Consider the following 17,593-nt stretch of genomic DNA (forward strand, 5'->3'; position numbering starts at 1 on the left):
TTGCAGATTCGGAATCCGGGCTTGTGGTAATGGCACAACAAGCTGTAGCGCCTGCTGTACAGTTTACACCTGCAGCATTGATTGTGGCGCAACGGATTGAAACACCGGCTCAATTGGCGTCGTCTGCTGTCGAAAGCAGGCGAGCAGGGCTTCGTTGAGAAACCCGCGCGACGTAATTAAACTACCTTTATGACTTGATTATGCACGCGTTCTAAAGCGTGGGCGGTTCTTTCTTTGCCGCTGCTCACGCACCGTTCTGGGGTCGACCGTCTCCATCACGCCGCCTAATTTCAGCAGCAGCGCATTCTTTTATCGCCTAATGAGTTGCGGCTAGCTAAAGCCGCGCCGGTCTTTCGCGGCTGCCGCAGTTTCACGTCTCTGCGTCGTTGACATGCGCCGACGCGTAGCGACGCCCAAGCGTCCCATCACTGCTTTCGGCTTTACGCATTCGCGACTGCTCCCTGAGCAGCTGCAGCGACCGGAGAGAAACAAAGCAAAAATAAACGAAACAACAAGAACGCAACAAAAAACAGCGACAGAAAAGGAACTTTTCTTCCACAGGCTTTGGGGATCGGCGGACGACTACCGCTCCTAATGACCTGCCGGCTGTTCACAACGAAACGTCCGCGCTTTACGCGGCAAAGCCGACTCCCAGGGGCGCTCCCGTCACACGCACTGCTCACCACGGTCGCGACAACAGTGTTCCAGAGCCGGTGATATATATATATATATATATATATATATATATATATATATATATATATACACACACAAACAAAAATCGAACTAATGACGTGCGAAGAGACGAGCTCTTCTCGGGATTATCCGAATAGTTGCGTGCACCGGCGACGAAGGTAGAAGTGGAAGAATGAAAGTCGTACGAGCCTGTGCTCTGTTTCTGATGCAATGCACTTGGAACCATAAGTGCCTCCCGATGAGATTTATTTATTTTTACAGCGAAGCTGCTAAGCTGACTTTCATTACCGTTCTCTTGCGGTGACCTCGGCGGCCTCCGTATCAAATGTCGATGAAAGTATCGGCCAGCAACGCAACCTGCGTTGGAGTCGCCCAATTTTTACTTTGAAACGTAGTTAACAATGATTAAAACACGAAGATTACCTTGCGTACACCGAACTCCAAGAGACGACAAGGTCCAGCAATGCAGCCTGCGTGGTATCCTCGAAGCGGCCGTATGACCGAGGTGTCGGGGGCGGATAATCATTAAGAATGTTCGGTGAACAGACCCCTAGTACTTCTGACGAAGTGCTTGAGAGCTCGCTTCTAAGGCTCCAATGTGCCGCCCCTTACTCCTGTCCTATTTTTCGTGTTCCGCGTCACTGACGTATTCATTGGAGCAATGAATCGACTAGCTCAGACTTAAAGCTTTGATCGCTTATGCAGCTTTGCTGTCTGTGATGTAGCACTTGTTCAGATCGGCATGCATGTGCTAAGGTGTTTTAGGACTCTTCGAGGTAATTCGAATGCGCGAAGATTAATTGGTGTGTTCCGAGAGCATGTCACTCCTCACTGTAACAGAGCAGCAGTTTGATGCAATGCAAGAGTACGGGGAGTACAGAATGGCTGCTACAAGACATTGAGCATTGTTCTATAGCAAAATAGTAAGAAAAGAAGAAAACTAGAATGTGTGAAGAGGGTACGACAGGACGCAACCTGACCCCACCTAATCGAGCCAGAAACAACCCAACTTCTCGCTCCTTCGTACTAATGGACACTACACTCCTAGAGCCCTCTACCGCAGTGCATTTAACATAACCTAACCTGATTTAACCAGAATATATTCACCCAACTTTTTACTCTCTGGACCAACAGGATCTCGCACTGGCCAATCCTCATAACGCAAAGCGCCTAACCTATCCTAACCTAACCTAGCTTAAACCATCGCAACGAGAAGAAAGTTACACAACTTATCACTCCTAAGTCCGACTGTACACCACGCTGCTAGGGCCCCTCTACCTCACTGCATCTAACTGTAACCTAACTTAACCCTTTGTAACGAGAAGAAAGTTACACAACTTATCACTCCCAAGTCCGACTGGACACCGTGCTGCTAGGGCCCTCTACCCCACTGCATCCAAATGTACCCAGCCGGAACTAAATAGCCCAGCTTTTCACTCTTAGACTGGACAGCGCCATCGCACTGCTTGGTCCTTTTGTCACGCTGCACATAACTCCGCTTAGTACAAGCGGCCACCGGAGCAGACCCAGTGTGCGAGCTCTCGGTGGCTTACTCGCATCCCGCTTTTCTTTCGTCACTGCTTGCGTCACAGAATCCCATCCTACGCTTCCCTCTGTGTCCGCCCCGCATGAGTAATGGACTCTCTTGTCACCTAGGCGCATGCGAAAAAAAGAAAAACAAGAACAGACTTGCCGCATTCTCTGGCGAAAGATTCCTTCACTTCGCAGCGCGCCCCCTCCCCTATATCTATATTTCATTTCTTGATTCCGACGGCAAAAGCGAGCAATAGCTGCGGTGATTAAAACGTTTTGTTCAGTAGTGAAAGAAATCCCCCCTGCTAGGCGATCCCCTGCGGATTTCTGCTCGAGGTCAGTGACCTGAAGTTTTCCAGAATAATTTATTATTTGTTTGTACCCTCGGAGCCGGGCAGGCGTTATTAAGGGGAGAGGCCGAAGTTCGTAAAAGCGAAATGGTTCCTGGTTTGGCGAGAAAAAAGAAAATAGAAAGAAAACACGGTCATTATAAAGAAATACACGCAGATGCAATTTTATCGGGAAAAGCGTCCGCCTCTTTGGCTGCATCATGTGTAGAATGACCGAGAGAAGGAAAAGAACGCTTTACGTGATGGGGCGTAAAGCTTTGACGGTGAGGGATGCGATTCGGCACGAAATGAGGCGTTGCGGAGGAATCGTGGTGAGAGGCGCTGTTTCGCATTGCCGGTGCGAACTGCAAAAGCTACAGCGTCAGCCCTGCTGCAATTGTAACCAGCGCCGGCAGTCTACGAAGCGTGTGTCACGAATTGGCCGTATAGTTTATCAAGACGTTTTCTTCACTTTCTTGCGGTGGCTCGGCAGGGCTATGTATATATGGCACTCTGTTGCTGAACCCGATGCCGCGGGTACGATTTCCCGACCCCGGATGCCGAATTATATATAATTAGGCGGTGGAAAGCGGAAACTATTGCACAAACGCTCGCGTGCAGTGTTTCTGGCCGGCGTTAGGGAACCCTGCAGGAACGCCAGACTTGTCTTCTTCGCGGCACAGATAGGAGGAGACCTTCTTTCTCGCGCTTGTCTGACCGTTGTGCGCATGCGCGAGTTGTTTCTCCAAAGCTGCCTTTTTGTGCAGGTGCCACAGTGCTGCGGAGGAAGGCACATTTTGCTCCGTTCGTCCCTATAGCCGAGTTGCACTATACGCGAGAGCGGCCAAATATTCCTTGTTTCCACTATCATGTATTTTTCTTTCTGCATAGTGACTTCGCCTTAGCCCGAAGCATTGAGATACGTTGCGGTAGTAAACTATGTTCAATGAGCATATCTTGTTCTTACTGCTTCTGTGGAATTAGTAACGTGTTCCTAAACGTTTTCGGTGTCTTGCTTTTGGTTGATCATGTGTGACCATACCTGCGCTAACTGCGGTGCTACACGGCAAGCCTTCTTGCGCATAAGTAGGCCGCTTTCGGTGCAAATAAAACCAGTTGTTAGTCAGCGCTTGTGTTGTGGTTTGTGTTTCTTTGTCACCCGTCCCGGTCGCGTTGCGGCTTTTGAATAGCCGTGAACCAACTCGCCCAAACTAAAGTTTTACTTGTTGTTCATGGTTGGGATGGCGCGTGCGTAGGCGACCCTGCCACTCGAAGAGCGCCGGAGGCGTACTGCGAAACGGTGAATCTTATATTACGTGTGCCCCAGTGACACGGACGACTCCTTGACGACAAAAAAAAAAAAAAAACTGACTCTTCGCTGTTGCGGACTCTGCATCGGCCGTTGCGACCTCGTTCACGCGGGATTTTATGCGGCAGCTTTCTGCTTGCTGCGCTATACTGTTATACGAAGGACAAAAAAAAAAAAAGACAGACACACATGAGCGGCGGTTAAACGGAGGGTGGGGGGTGGGGGTGCAAGAACACGAACAGACATGTACGCACTTGCATAAACGCACAAGTTCTTGAGGGGGCCACCCAGCCAAGAATAATAATAATAATATATTATGAGGCACGCCGTAGTGGGGGACTCCGGAAATTTTGACCACCTGGGGTTCTTTAACGTGCACCTAAACCTAAGCACACGGGTGTTTTCGCATTTCGCCCCCATCGAAATGCGGCTGCCGTGGCCGGGATTCGATCCTGCGACTTCGTGCTCAGCAGCCCAACACCATAGCCACTGAGCAACCACGGCGGGTCCAGCCACGAACAAGGAGTAAAACTGATTCGGCCGAGTTGGTTCATGGCTATTAAAGAGGCGCAACTTGAGTGGGACGGAAGAAAGAAAGAAACGCAGGATTCGGCTGGGCGTTGCTTTCACCCGTCGCTACGCGCACCTCATCGGCCACTCGAACAGCACTGATTGCGAACACTGCCATGTGCACGAAACAGTGCAGCACACACTGCGCGATTACCCAGCATGTGTGCTGGAGCGAAGGACGTTAGAGAGTTTCCTAGCCAGCGTTGGCGGGCAACCACTGTCGGAGGAAGCTGTCCTCGGCCCGTGGCCTGACACTGCAACTCCAATGCGTGCAAATAAAGTGTTGTTTAAGCTTCTGCAGGACACCAAGCTCGACGAGCGGCTCTAGCGAGGCAACTGTCTCATATACATAAGCACTCACCACTTCTCTTATCACCATCATCCATCCCAGTACTTTCACCCCTCTTCCCTCTTCCCCAGTGCAAATTAGCAGACTAGGGCGCACTAGCTCACCTCTCTGTCTTTCCTGTCAATAAATTCTATATATATTCTTGAGGGTGAACTGTTCGAGTGGACCCTCAGGTTCTTGAGGGTTCACTCGAACAGCCAATGCGCATGGAAGATCCGATCTGAAAACAGCTTTCTTTCTGTCCTTCTTTCTTTCTTTCGTTGTCTTTTCCTTCATTATTTCTTTATTTCCTTTCTTTCTTTTAATGGCGGGCGATAGTCGCAAGATGTGGCAAGTGTTTTTGTACTCGTATTTGAATGCAACGGTGCTGGTCGGCTATTTACGCGCGAACCGGAAATTCTGCCGGCAGTACTACAATTATTGCATCCACAGACGTGACAGACAACACTCCGTAACGCTAAGAGTGCCCTGGTTTCGACGCGAGATTGAGCGACTGATTTAGCGAGGTCATCTTGAATTCTAGAATCGTCGTTTTCATCTCCTACGCTAATTAACGGTTACGAAGGTGCGCGAACTGATCAGCGATTCCGGTCAACGAGGCAGACGTGCGAACTGACCAACAACATTTTAACTGTAGCCGACTTCTAGACTTCGTGTAGAATAAAGCGCAAGCGTGTTATGAAGGCAAATAAGTTATCGAGACGTATATGGACAACGTATAGACTGCCCAATTTCAGTTTCATAAAGTTGGATGGACTATAAGCTGCAATTCTAGAGCGGTCCTATTTTTCATCATTGCATTACATTTTTTTTTTGCGGCCTGCCAACTTCTAAAGCCTTAGCGAGACACGTCACCTCCCATCTAGACCTTCCGTGAGGATTTGTTATCTCTGCTCGTTAATTTAATCGCCGCACCGAGCTGGTGTCGCCAGGCTGCGCGCGAACACCGGAGAGCCAGCGCGGAAGCGGTCGGTGTCGGAGAAGTTTTCACGTGGCGCCTTGTCATGCAAATTACGTTACTATACGCAGCGCGTTCCCTGTACTTCGCGACCCCGCGGCCAGCTTAAGCAAGATGAAGACGACAGGGAGCCGCCTGTCTTTTCTGAGACACGCGCAAGGAGGAAAGAAAGAAAAGGAGCGAGAAAGAAAATTGCAGCTGAAAGAGGGCCCTATTTTTTATTTCTTGAGCTTGTTTCTTTCTTGTTGTTTACTTAGTACGCTTTCACTGTAGATATCTCCGGTAGGGATCTCAAAAGAAAAAAAAAAGACACGCAGGGAAATTCAGGAAGAAACAAACTGGAACTGGGAGTATAAGGTGTGCCTTTGATACTAAGCCCCCCGTAATTAAGAAGCTTTGAACATTTTTGCGTTTGATTCGGGTGCGCTGAAGAGCCACCGGCGTTATTAACACCTAAATACTAAAACAAGGTGAAAATTACGCGACCCAGAGACACGAAGGCAAAACGATATGTGCAAACGCACGAATTTGGTCAGCGCTCTGAGCCTGTGTGTTCGAGTCTCCTCGCTTCGTCATTGTCTATTTAGCGCTGACTTTTATTTTCTTCTAAGACAGCGCGGATTACCCGACTCGCCCGAGCTGCTAACCTAAATTATGCGCAGAAGCACACCCCGAGGCCTGCTTTGCTTTGATTTATGCGTCGATCGAGACAGCGGCCCGGGCTAGCTCCAAGGGACGATGGAATGCAGACTACAGGCCCGAGGCACCAAAAAATTTCACGTCCGCATTGCCTGCTGCTGTGCAGTATATTAATTAGAACTTTCCGGACTTCCTCCATCTTCGACTGATAATACGCAGAAGCTTTGGCGTGACTTTTTTATCGCTCGCGTTGTAGTAAAAATATTGTAGTAAAAGAATTCGCCCATGCCTTCTCCGTAAAGAAGATATATAAGTGACCGGTGGAACTCATTGTGCATAATTTACTAGCTGTAGCAAGATATATGCTTTGTGTTCACACTGTGTTGTGAAGTTTCTTGACTGAGGCCTCTTGCACGTCATGTGTGCCTCTGAGATGTGTAACCACGCAGAATATTTCTTCTGGTAACAAGTCTCACTTAGGGTTTGCACTGGTTCGTGCCATCTTGTCTGAAGCCTCTTGTGTGTCATATGTCTGACCACGCAAGAAACAACACAAAAGAAGCGAAGCAAGAATGGCATAAAAAAGACTCGCATTGTGCGCAAGAAGATTAACTTTCGGAAGCAACAGCCGCCATTGACAGAGAGCCAAAAAGATACACGCTAGCTAAACCATTCGATTTGAGCACCACGGTTGCACCGTATATCACGAGACGAGATACCGCTTTCAATCTTTTCAAGAACGTGGCACTTGGGTTCTTCAGTCGATCACTGAGCACCACGACAAAGCTTAGTCAGTTCACCGCCAAGAGGGGAAAAAATATACAGTGGCGACGTCGGAGCTGAAGGACTAGCAATGCGAATCTCTTCATTCTGAACAGGGGTTGTTGGAATATCTATTGTATAGCTATACCCGGTGGGACGGGGACGCCCGTCTGCCTGCCGCACCGAGTGGAGCAGACGACACATTTTTGGCCGGCGCTGGCGCGTCGCAGGCAAGGCGGTTGCAGCAACGGCTCAGACGGCACGGAAGCACGCCCCTCAACAATGCGTGCTCCAGCTTGGACGTCGACGACGTGGACAACTCGTTAAAATGGAAATAGGCGCCTGCGCCCTGCGCTGAAGCGCAGTACCCTTCCCTCTCCTGCGCCAGGTTGGCTTGCTTCCGAGTCACGTTGACCGCCGACTCTCATCTTCCCTCTTCAATGCTTCCTCCATACCTGCTTTCTTATTTTTTTCCCGAAGCTCTTCCGATGCCGAATCTCTCGTTATCGGTTATCCTTCGTTGGTTGTCTGCTGTTCTTCTTTCTTTGCTCGTTGCCGTTCTCTTTCGCAGTTGATAGATAGATAGATAGATAGATAGATAGATAGATAGATAGATAGATAGATAGATAGATAGATAGATAGATAGATATAGATAGATAGATAGATAGATATAGATAGATAGATAGATAGATAGATAGATAGATAGATAGATAGATAGATAGATAGATAGATAGATAGATAGATAGATAGATAGATAAAGATATTCGAATCGAAGCGTTTTCATTAAAGGTCGCCTCCAGTGGATACCGCCTCCTTCGTCTTCCGGGCTTCCTTGTTGCTTTTCCATTTAGCCCCCCCCATTTCCCCCGCTCCCGAATCCTTTTCTGCGCCAGCTCTGGGGCGTACGTACATTGAGTGCAGCTCTCGGTCTTTTGGTCCGCGGTTGTCGGGGCCCTTTGCAGCCTCTCCGGCGGGGCGGCGTTTGATGCCGGGCGAGCCCGCCGCCCCTATCCTTGCTGCTGTTTTCTTGGCGCGCGCTCGGAAATACCTCTGCAAAGGGGCAACAAAAACCGATGCGCGCTAGGATGTGGTACAGCTAGGTCTTTGTTGAGTGCCGGCAGACGTTTTCGTGGGCTTCCGTAGACCCGCATGTGCCTGCGCGCGTGTGTGTGTGTGTGTGTGTGTGTGTGTGCGTGCGCGTGTGTGTGTGTGTGTGTGTGTGTGTGTGTGTGTGTGTGTGTGTGCGTGCGTGCGTATGCGTATGCGTATGCGTATACGTGTGCGCGTACGAATGCGTTTGTGCACGTATGTGCGTAAGTGTGGCGTGCGTGCGCGTGTTGAGTGCCTATGTTCCTGTTTTGCTCGGCGTCGGATTCGTTCAAGACGTGGGGAAGCTCCTCACAGTCATTTAGATAATTTTTTGTGCCTTTTGTGAGAGAACAAGCCACGTGGCTGACCCGGAACGCCGGTACCCAGTTATAGCTAGCTACGCGAGTGTGGTTAGTGTGCTACTCGTGGAACAAGAAGGCTTAAGTGTCTTCTTTCTTCTTCTTTATTTTTGCGTTGTGGCTGGTACAGGAATATGTTTTCATCGTTTTTACCTATCACTACTGCGCATCAATTTATTTCGTTTCGCATAATGACTATTTCCCAAGGGCTTTAACAGGGTGATGGACGGAGCAAATTTGTTTGTTGTTAATTTTCTTTCCCGCGCTATGTAAGTGACAATACAGACACACAAAGCGTACGAACCAAGTCAACATAATCTAAATACTCGCAGGGGATTGCAGGAAAGCATTTTGGTGAACATCTGGCGCAATTGTAGTGGAAGAACAGTTCTGTAAAGCTGGGTGTTCTTTAACGAAAGCCAATGCAGAAGTTCTAATGTTGTCGCCACGGGCGGGTTTATCAGTCAGCAAGTTGCGATTTCTGCTAACACAATCATCACGTAATCTGTATGATTTGATTACGCCACTCATTGTCGTGTGGACACGCGAAGTGCGTTAAGAAATCAAGCTCCCATTTGAAATAAATTCGAGCAGGCTGCCAGCCTGAATGAACTGGTGGGGACTGTGCGCAAGGATCAGGTTTGCAAGCAATTTGTTCCACAGCTGCATCAGGGTAAAATTGGGGGTGAACCGACTGAAAGCCTGGCGGAATGTTTCAATAAGGTAGGCATGTTCCGTATTTTGACGTGTCAGTTATTCCGCAGGCCAATGCCATGTAACTCTTGTTATTATCAGTCCTTAGGTTGAATGTTTTGCAGTGGGGAAGAAAGCCAGAAGCTATTGAGAGAAGACGACGAAGTCCAGCATCCCCGTCACAGGGCTAGTTTGGCACCCTCTCCTCTGGGCTCATTCGTGCAGTAGATGAGACCGCGGATTATTATTTCTCATTCTGCCACCGTTTTTCTTTTTCAATAAAAGAAGAACATTTTGGAACCAACGTTCACGCAACCTAGTTAAAATTTTTCTATTTTAAATATCCTTTCTCTAGGAGCCTTCTCTCTTGGAAACAACCACAGTCTTTTCTGCTCAGCCATGGAGGAATTCATGGTTGTTTCAAGACGATTCTCTTAAGTTCTTCACATATTATGTTTATCCGTTTCCACATAACAGTTTTACCAGTTTTTGTAATCCAGACATCTTCCTAATGCCATCCAAATATTGGCCAATCCCCCGCAGTGGGTACGCGCCATCGAAGAAAGATATCCTTTCCTATCCTATCCTATCGGAGAGCGCAGGATAGCGACCGACGCTATTGGACCAAGGCTGTTGTTGCGTAGCCTCGCAGTTTGGTGAAAGGTGCGGGGTAACCTCCCAGCCTCCCAACCTTGAACTACGAAGCCGTACCTTACTTCCAGCCTCCGCGATGCCGGAAGAAACCACCACACAAGGCTCCCAGAGTCAAGTCACCGTCTGTGCTGGCGTGTTGCCTCAGCGTCACCCACCGATATTCAGCGGGATCAAAGACGTCGACGACTGGTTGGCAACTTACCAGAGGATGAGCGCAGTCAACAAATGGGACGATGTGACTTGGCTGACCAATGCAATGTTTTACTTGACCGGCGTCGCCAGTCTCTCGTTCCGAAATCACGAAGCGGAGATTCATAGCTGGGCGTCGTTCACGACACGCTTATTTTCGGAAATCTTCGGCCGCCCCGCGGTATGCAACTGCTGCGCAGACCAGCGACTTCGTAAACGCGCTCAACAACCCGGTGGGAACTTGAAGAGTTATAGTGAAGACGTCGTCGACTTGTGTAAGCGGAAAGACCCCGCCGATGCACGAGTCGCGTAAGATCAAGCAAATCCTCAAAGGAATAGCTGATGACACATCTCAAATGTTATTGGCCAAAGATCCCCCAACCGTCGCGGACGTTGTTGGCTTGCGCCAGAGTTTCGACAAATTGCTCAAGCAACGCGCCCAAACTCAACGCCCTCTGGAACAGAACGACTCGATCGCGGCCTTGACTCTGGGCGACCAGAATGCACTGTTGACCCAGATCGAGCCGTTCGAGCGTGAGGAGGTCGCCCGACAGCTCTCCGTTTTATCGAGCACGCGCGAGCCAGCACAGGCACCACATCTGGGCCCCAGTCGTACGACGCGTGATACGGGAAGAGGTCACTGACTCCTTGCGTTTCGCTCGTCCGCCTCCTCTGGAGTCTGCACACTTGGCGTACGCGCCAAATCATCGCTCCTGGGTGGCCCCGTCAACCGACCTATTATTTGGCGTCGGCAGCCACTCGGCGACCACAGGCTCCGTTAAGCCCACCAGTCTCCAATGTTTTCGAAACCACGGCGCACTGCGGACAGTCGCCCTATATGTTATTCTTGCCGTTATGTTGGACATGTGCTTAACTTCTGTCACCGTCACCCTCCTTTTCAACCCGATGCCACGTGCCCGTCTGCGTGCGATCCTAGCCGCTTTAACAGTTTAGCGCGGCTACAACAATCTTCGCCCGAACGCCTTCCTTCAGCTAGCCGCCTATCCCAATCACCCCGACGTCGCTCTCTGTCACCGATGCTCCGTCGACGCTGCCCTTCTGACGCGGAACTCTAGATGCCGCAGTTCCAGAGCCACGAACTGCGTCGTCGTCGTCGAAAAATAAACCTCGATTTCCTCCGGCAAACCTCCTCATCGAAGTTTTTGTGGATTGGTTTCGTACCCTTGCGCTTGTGGACACTTGAACTGCCGTTTGAGTGATAGATATAAAACTTCGCCGCTTGCTTAGGAAGGTTACCACGGCCTCAAAGGAATTGTCCCTCCGTACCACCAGTGCACACCATATTCGGCCGTCAGCCGCCTGCACAGCCCGCGTCGTCATTCAACATTATGATCGTGTCTGGCGTAGCACTCGTACCAGCGCATAACCTCGACGTGTGTGGAATGTTCGCTGTTCATGGTAGAGCAAGAAACTTTGGACAGTTCTTCATGTGTTTAATCCAATGTCTAGCTGACGAAAATTGTAAGCGTTGACCTAGCCCGAAAGTCCCCGGAGAGAGACGTCCCCCAAGCTAACAGATTTTACGGGTATAGGGTGCAGACCCATCGGGGTATTCAATGCTCGTTTGTCTTGTCGGAGAAGAGACTTTTTTGGGCTAGAAAAAATGTAGCGGGAGTTGGATGGAAGGGAATCGGGTGATGCCTTTGTTGAACAGTACTGTCCGCTAGTTCTTTGTGCTGATTCTAATCAGGTCTTTAGGCGACCAGTGGACGAGGCATCCGGTAGACATTGATGATGAGTGAAAATGTGAAGACTCTCTATGCAAAATCGGTGCAGTGGTTGCCGAGAGAAGTGATTACTCCGGTCTGATGTATTTAGGTAGGTGCTTCCGAGCTAAAACTTTATCTTAAATAGCGAAGGTTGTGAAACAATGCGCGATTTACGTTGGCAGCTTTTTCTACGAAGTTTGAAACGTAGCTGAGGAAATGGCAGAAACTGATTAAGAGGGTGATTCTTGGCTTGGTGTGAGGTTTAGGCTGGTAATGCGACGCGGGCTGCTTGCGAAATTTGAAACAGCGCTGTGCAATTATAGTCACGGACGAATGCTGGCCCAATGCAGGGTATACGTTGGCAGTGCTTCCCGCGAAATTTGTCAAGTTCAGAGCGTTGAGCAAATTGGGTAGTTAGGAGAGCGAATGCCGGCCAGACGTGCTACGCATGTTGGTAGTGTAGTGCTTGCCACCAGCTGGTGCTAATAACGAAATTTAAGGGGCCACCATCCTGTTATACAGCCATGGCAAGGAATTTTGGTTCAGTGCACATCGAATTACAGCAGAGAACGACTGTAAGCCAACGTAAAGATTACGTTAACGAATGCTCTCAAAGGTTAAGAGAGAGCTGACAGATCGCATAGTTAGAACGACTGTCGCCCAATGTGGAGGTTAACGTTGCCGTTCCTTCCTGTGCTGCTACTTGTCAAGTTGGAGAGAGTGCCGAGGAAAGCGCTTAGGTAGAAGTCTTGGTTGGACATATATCAGATTTAGGTTGGCAGTATTGTGAGTGCTACTTGCGAAGTTTTGAGAGTGGGCTGAGTGGCATAGTTAGAACTAACGTTGGACCAATGCGAGATTAATGCGTTAGAAGCGCTTCCGATGCTGCATGCTTGTCGAGTTTGAGAGAGTCGCAAATTGCACCGCTTGGAGATGCGACATGGTCGTTCGCGGCTCTCAGCAGTTCATTCAAATGCGTGCGATTCTCGTCGACCGGAACACGAGAGGTCGAGATAGGACGCCTTTGAAAAAAAAAAAAGAAAGAAAAGGGTTCGTCGTAGCGTGTGTATACCGTGCGAGTGTGCGCCTAGTTCCTTTCCGCCGGCTTAACCGCACACACGGGCCGAGCCGGCCGCATTTTCGCGAGCATCGCCGGCTGACGAGCTCGCTCGAATGTCATCCAACGAACCGTGCGGGCAGGAGGGACGCGGTCGGTCCGCTTTTGCGCTACAAGTCGCAACGCCGAAGTACGGTGCAGCACCGGGAAAGTTACGAAGCGTGCAGGGAATGCGAAGTATATTGCATATTTCTGAAACCGCGAGTCCAGTATTTCCGAATTCGACTTGGCCTTCGAATCATCATCATCATCATCATAATCATCATCATCATCATCAGCCTGGTTACGCCCACTGCAGGGCAAAGGCCTCTCCCATACTTCTCCAACAACCCCGGTCATGGAGAAGTATGGGAGAGGCCTTTGCCCTGCAGTGGACGTAACCAGGCTGATGAAGATGATGATTCGGAGGCCAAGTCGAATTCGGAAATACTGGATTCGCGGTTTCAGAAGTATGCAGTATACCTCGCATTCCCTGCACGCTTCGTACCTTTCCCGGTGCTGCACCGTACTTCGCACCGTACTTCTGAAACCGCGAATCCAGTATTGCCGAATTCGACTTGGCCTCCGAATCGAATAGCCTCCACTCGTAAAAACGAGTGTTTTTCCAAGAACTTAGGGTGATCAGACATAATAGGAAAGCGAAAGTGCAGGGAATTTTCATCCCGGTGGCCGTAGCAGACATAAAACACGAGAAGTTACGTGCAGTGGAGCCTTTTATATATACGTAACTCAGGGAGCCAGGTTTTCCCGCCCTTGCCACTTTCATTAGTACCCACCAAAAAGCCTTGAGAGAGAGAGAGTGAACTTTAATAAGCACCAGCAGTTTTGTCGGCTGGGCCTAGGCCTCCCACGATGGGACGTCGAGGTCTTGCCTCTTCGCCGCTTCGTAGGCCTGCTGGGTCGCCCAGAGTTGGTCGTCGAGGTGGGAGCTGCGCAGGGCGGCGTGCCATCTCGACGAGAGGGTCAGGGATTAAGGTCTTGGTATTGGTGTTTGCACTCCCACAGCATGTGGGGGAGTGTTGCCGATTCAGTTTTACAGACCTTCCACGTCTGGCTCGGGTAGATTTCGGGGTATATAGTGTGATAGCGTGTGAGGGAGGGGTATGTATTCGTCTGTAACAGGCGAAGGGTGGTTGCCTGTGCCCTGTTTAACTTGCAGTGAGGGGTGGGGAAGGTTCTTCTTGAGAGGTAAAATGACTTTACAAGGTCGTTGTATCTTGTAAGGCGGTCGCGTCCTGTGGGTGCACCTGCACCGTCTCCGGCACGGTTGACTAGTCCTCGTGCTACGGAGTGTGTAGCCTCGTTGAGGTTGGTGAGGTGCGGGTGGACAACGCCGGCGTGTGCTGGGATCCAGACGAGGGTGATCTGATTTTCAGACGAATGCGGGGCTTGTCGTAAGATGCGGAGTGATTGATGAGAAATGCGACCTTTGATGTAGTTGTTGACTGCTGCGCGAGAATCGCTCACTATGGTGTGACAGGCTGGGTCAAGAGTGGCCAGGGCGATGGCCACTTCCTCGGCCGTCTCGGCATTTTTGGTAATGATGCTGGCAGCATGTCGGAGCAAGCCGCCTGCTGTGGTAACCGCCGCAAAGCGCCGTCCATCTTGGTACTCAGCTGCGTCGACGAAGGTGACGCCCGCGGTGTTGGCGTAAGCTTTGATGAGGGAAGTAGCTCGTGCCTTCCTGCGTTCTTTGTTGTAGTCTGGGTGCATGTTTCTCGGAATAGGGTCGGCGTGTATCCATTGCTGAATGTCGCGTGGTATTGGGTGTTTATCTCCATGTTCTTTGTTGTAGTCTGGGTGCATGTTTCTCGGAATAGGGTCGGCGTGTATCCATTGCTGAATGTCGCGTGGTATTGGGTGTTTATCTCCATGTTGACGGTGGTAGGTTATATTAAGCTTGTTTAGAATGCTGCGGCCCGTTTCCGTGAGAGTAAGCCTCTCTAGTTGAGATCGACGTTGGGCCTCGATTAACTCGTCTAGCGTGTTGTGGATACCTAATTGTAGTAGAAGTTCCGTGCTGGTGTGGTTGGGTAGTCCTAAGGCCTGCTTATAGGCTCCTCTAATGATGATGTCCAGTTTAGACTTCTCAGCATTGTACCAGTTGAGAAAGGGCGCAACATAAGTAATCTGACAGACGATAAAAGATTGGACAAGGCGGATGAGGCTGTCTTCCTTCATACCCCCTCGCCGGTTGGTCACTCGTTTCAGCAGTCTGGATGTATTGGTGGTCTGTCGAAGGATCTTTGAGATAGCCGTAGAGTTAGCTCCGTTGGCTTCTATGGTCATACCAAGAACGCGGATGCAAGGGACCACGGGTATAGGTCTGGCATCGCTCAGGTTGAGCTCTATTTCCTCGTATTGGCGTTTAGTTGTGGAGTCCCGCGGGGGGCGTCCACGGAGTGTGGGGTGGTATAGGAGAAGCTCCGACTTTTCAGGGGAACAGCGGAGTCCCGTGCCTTCAAGATAATTTTCTACGACGTCAATGGCGTCTTGTAGGGCAGTTTCGATTTGGCCGTCACTGCCCTTTGCAGCCCAGATTGTAATGTCATCGGCGTATATGGTGTGTTCAATGCCGTCGAGTTTTTGTAGTTCTTGGGCTAATCCAATCATAACCAGATTAAACAGTATTGGGGAAATGACAGAGCCTTGTGGTGTGCCCGTGCTGCCGAGGGAGAGTTCCTCCGATCGAATGTCTCCGACCGACAGGAAGGCCTTCCGATTGGATAGAAAGTCACTTACGTAGTTGTAAGTGCGTTCTCCAAGGTTGAGCAAGGAGATGCGCTGAAGGATGGTGGAGTGCCTTATATTATCGAAGGCGCGCTCGAGGTCGAGGCCCAAGATCGCCTTCGTGTGACGGGATTTGCCATCTAGGATCTGATGCTGAAGTTGGAGCATAGCGTCTTGGGTGGAAAGATGCTGTCGAAAGCCAATTATCGAGTGGGGATAAGCACATGTGTCTTCGAGGTGAGTGTTTACACGGGTTAGGAGTGCGTGCTCCATGACCTTGCCTACACATGAAGTTAGTGATATGGGCCGGAGATTGGCGAGGCTAGATGGCTTACCGGGTTTGGGGATGAGAATTACTTTGGCTGTTTTCCATGTCGGGGGAATGGATCCCTGGCGCCAGCAGGTGTTGATGTATTCGGTGAGTTGTTGCACCGAGGGGTCATCTAGATTTCTTAGTGTTTTATTCGTAACACCATCTGGGCCTGGCGCCGAACGGCTGTTCAGCTTATGTAGGGCAGCATGAATCTCTGCCAAGCTGAAATCTTCATCAAGGGCAGGGTTGGAGGTCCCTGTGTATGGGCCGTGAGGTTGAGTGGGCCCAGATGGGATGTACTTTTGACATAAGCTATTCTTAACGTGGTCCTGGCCATGCGTCTTGCTCTCTGTGAATAAAAGCTTGGCGAGGCGATCTTGTTGATATGAGCGGGTGGTGGGGCTGTCAATCAAATGTCTGAGGATTTTCCACGAGCGGGGTTGGTGGAGTTGCCCGTCTAGAGAGTGACATAGCTCTGTCCATTGCTGTCGACTTAGAACTCGGCAGTGTGCTTCAATTTCCTTGTTGAGAAGTGCGACCTTCCGTCTGAGTCTTCTATTGAGCCGTTGTCCCTTCCATCTAGAGAGGATGGATGATTTGGCCTCGATAAGGTGGGCGAGTCTACTGTCCATGCGCTCAGTCGGGGCGTCTGTTGTGATAATGCGGGTGGCCGATTTAGTATCAGACAGTAGATCACATGACCATGATTCTATGTCAGTAATGGGAGTGTCCGTCGTTGCTGTTACACGGCGTTTACGGAACGCATCCCAGTCCGTCCAAGTAAAGTCCCTCGTTCTTCCCATAACGGCTGTTAGGTGTGGGAGAGTAATTTCGATGATGCAGTGATCACTCCCGAGGTCGTGTTGGGTGTTGCGCCAATGGGCGTTGTCTGCGTTTTTGGTGAACGTGAGGTCTGGCGTCGTGTCTCGTTCAGTAGAAGTGCCGAGGCGAGTGGGGAAGGCTGGGTCAGTAATGAGTGTAAGCCCGAGATCATGGGAGTCTTGCCATAAGTTACGACCTGCAGCAGAGCTGTGTCTGTAACCCCATCCTGTGTGCGGGAGATTGAAGTCACCTCCGATGATAAGGGGGCTGCTGCCTGCGATATTAAGGGCCTTTTTGAAGAGGGTTAGAAATCGGCTATGGCGTTGAGATGGAGTATTGTAGATGTTGAGGATAAATATTCCTTCCTTTCGTTTTCTGTGCGGGATGAGCTCAATGAAGAGGTGTTCGGTGCGCCGATCGTTGAGATTGTGTTCGATTGCCGTAATTCTTTTTCGAACGAGTGCGGAGACTCCGTGTGGAGCGTTGTTCGCAGTAAAAGAGTGATATCCTGGAAGGCTGACCGGAGTATTGTGCGTTTCCTGGAGCAAGATTACGTCGGGTTGACATGAAGTAGTACGGAGATGTTGACGGAGAACGGGCTGTTTATGGAGGTAGCCTCGGCAGTTCCACTGCCACAATGTTGTGTCAGTCTTAGTGTGGGCCATGATGAAGGATAGGGGATGCCACAGGTGGAAGGGTGGCGGCGACGGCTCCTGTGGTGTCCATGGCTACGGTTTGAGCGGTGGAAGCGG

At 50.2% G+C, this 17,593-nt stretch overlaps 2 protein-coding genes across 3 annotated transcripts in view; one reads left to right on the forward strand and one right to left on the reverse strand.

Moving 5' to 3' along the window:
• Window positions 1-17,593, forward strand: part of LOC135905686 (A-type potassium channel modulatory protein KCNIP1-like) — a 348,523-nt gene that overhangs the window by 37,144 nt on the left and 293,786 nt on the right. The window lies entirely within an intron of this gene.
• The window catches only part of LOC135905685 (uncharacterized), a 33,778-nt gene that overhangs the window by 11,565 nt on the left and 4,620 nt on the right, over window positions 1-17,593 (reverse strand). The window contains exon 2 of the mRNA XM_065436650.1: window positions 8,056-8,195. Coding sequence (XP_065292722.1) covers window positions 8,056-8,195 — 140 coding nt within the window. The remainder of the gene's footprint in view (window positions 1-8,055; window positions 8,196-17,593) is intronic.

The sequence above is a fragment of the Dermacentor albipictus genome, chromosome 7 (assembly GCF_038994185.2).
Source record: "Dermacentor albipictus isolate Rhodes 1998 colony chromosome 7, USDA_Dalb.pri_finalv2, whole genome shotgun sequence".
NCBI classification, from domain to species: Eukaryota; Metazoa; Arthropoda; class Arachnida; order Ixodida; family Ixodidae; genus Dermacentor; species Dermacentor albipictus.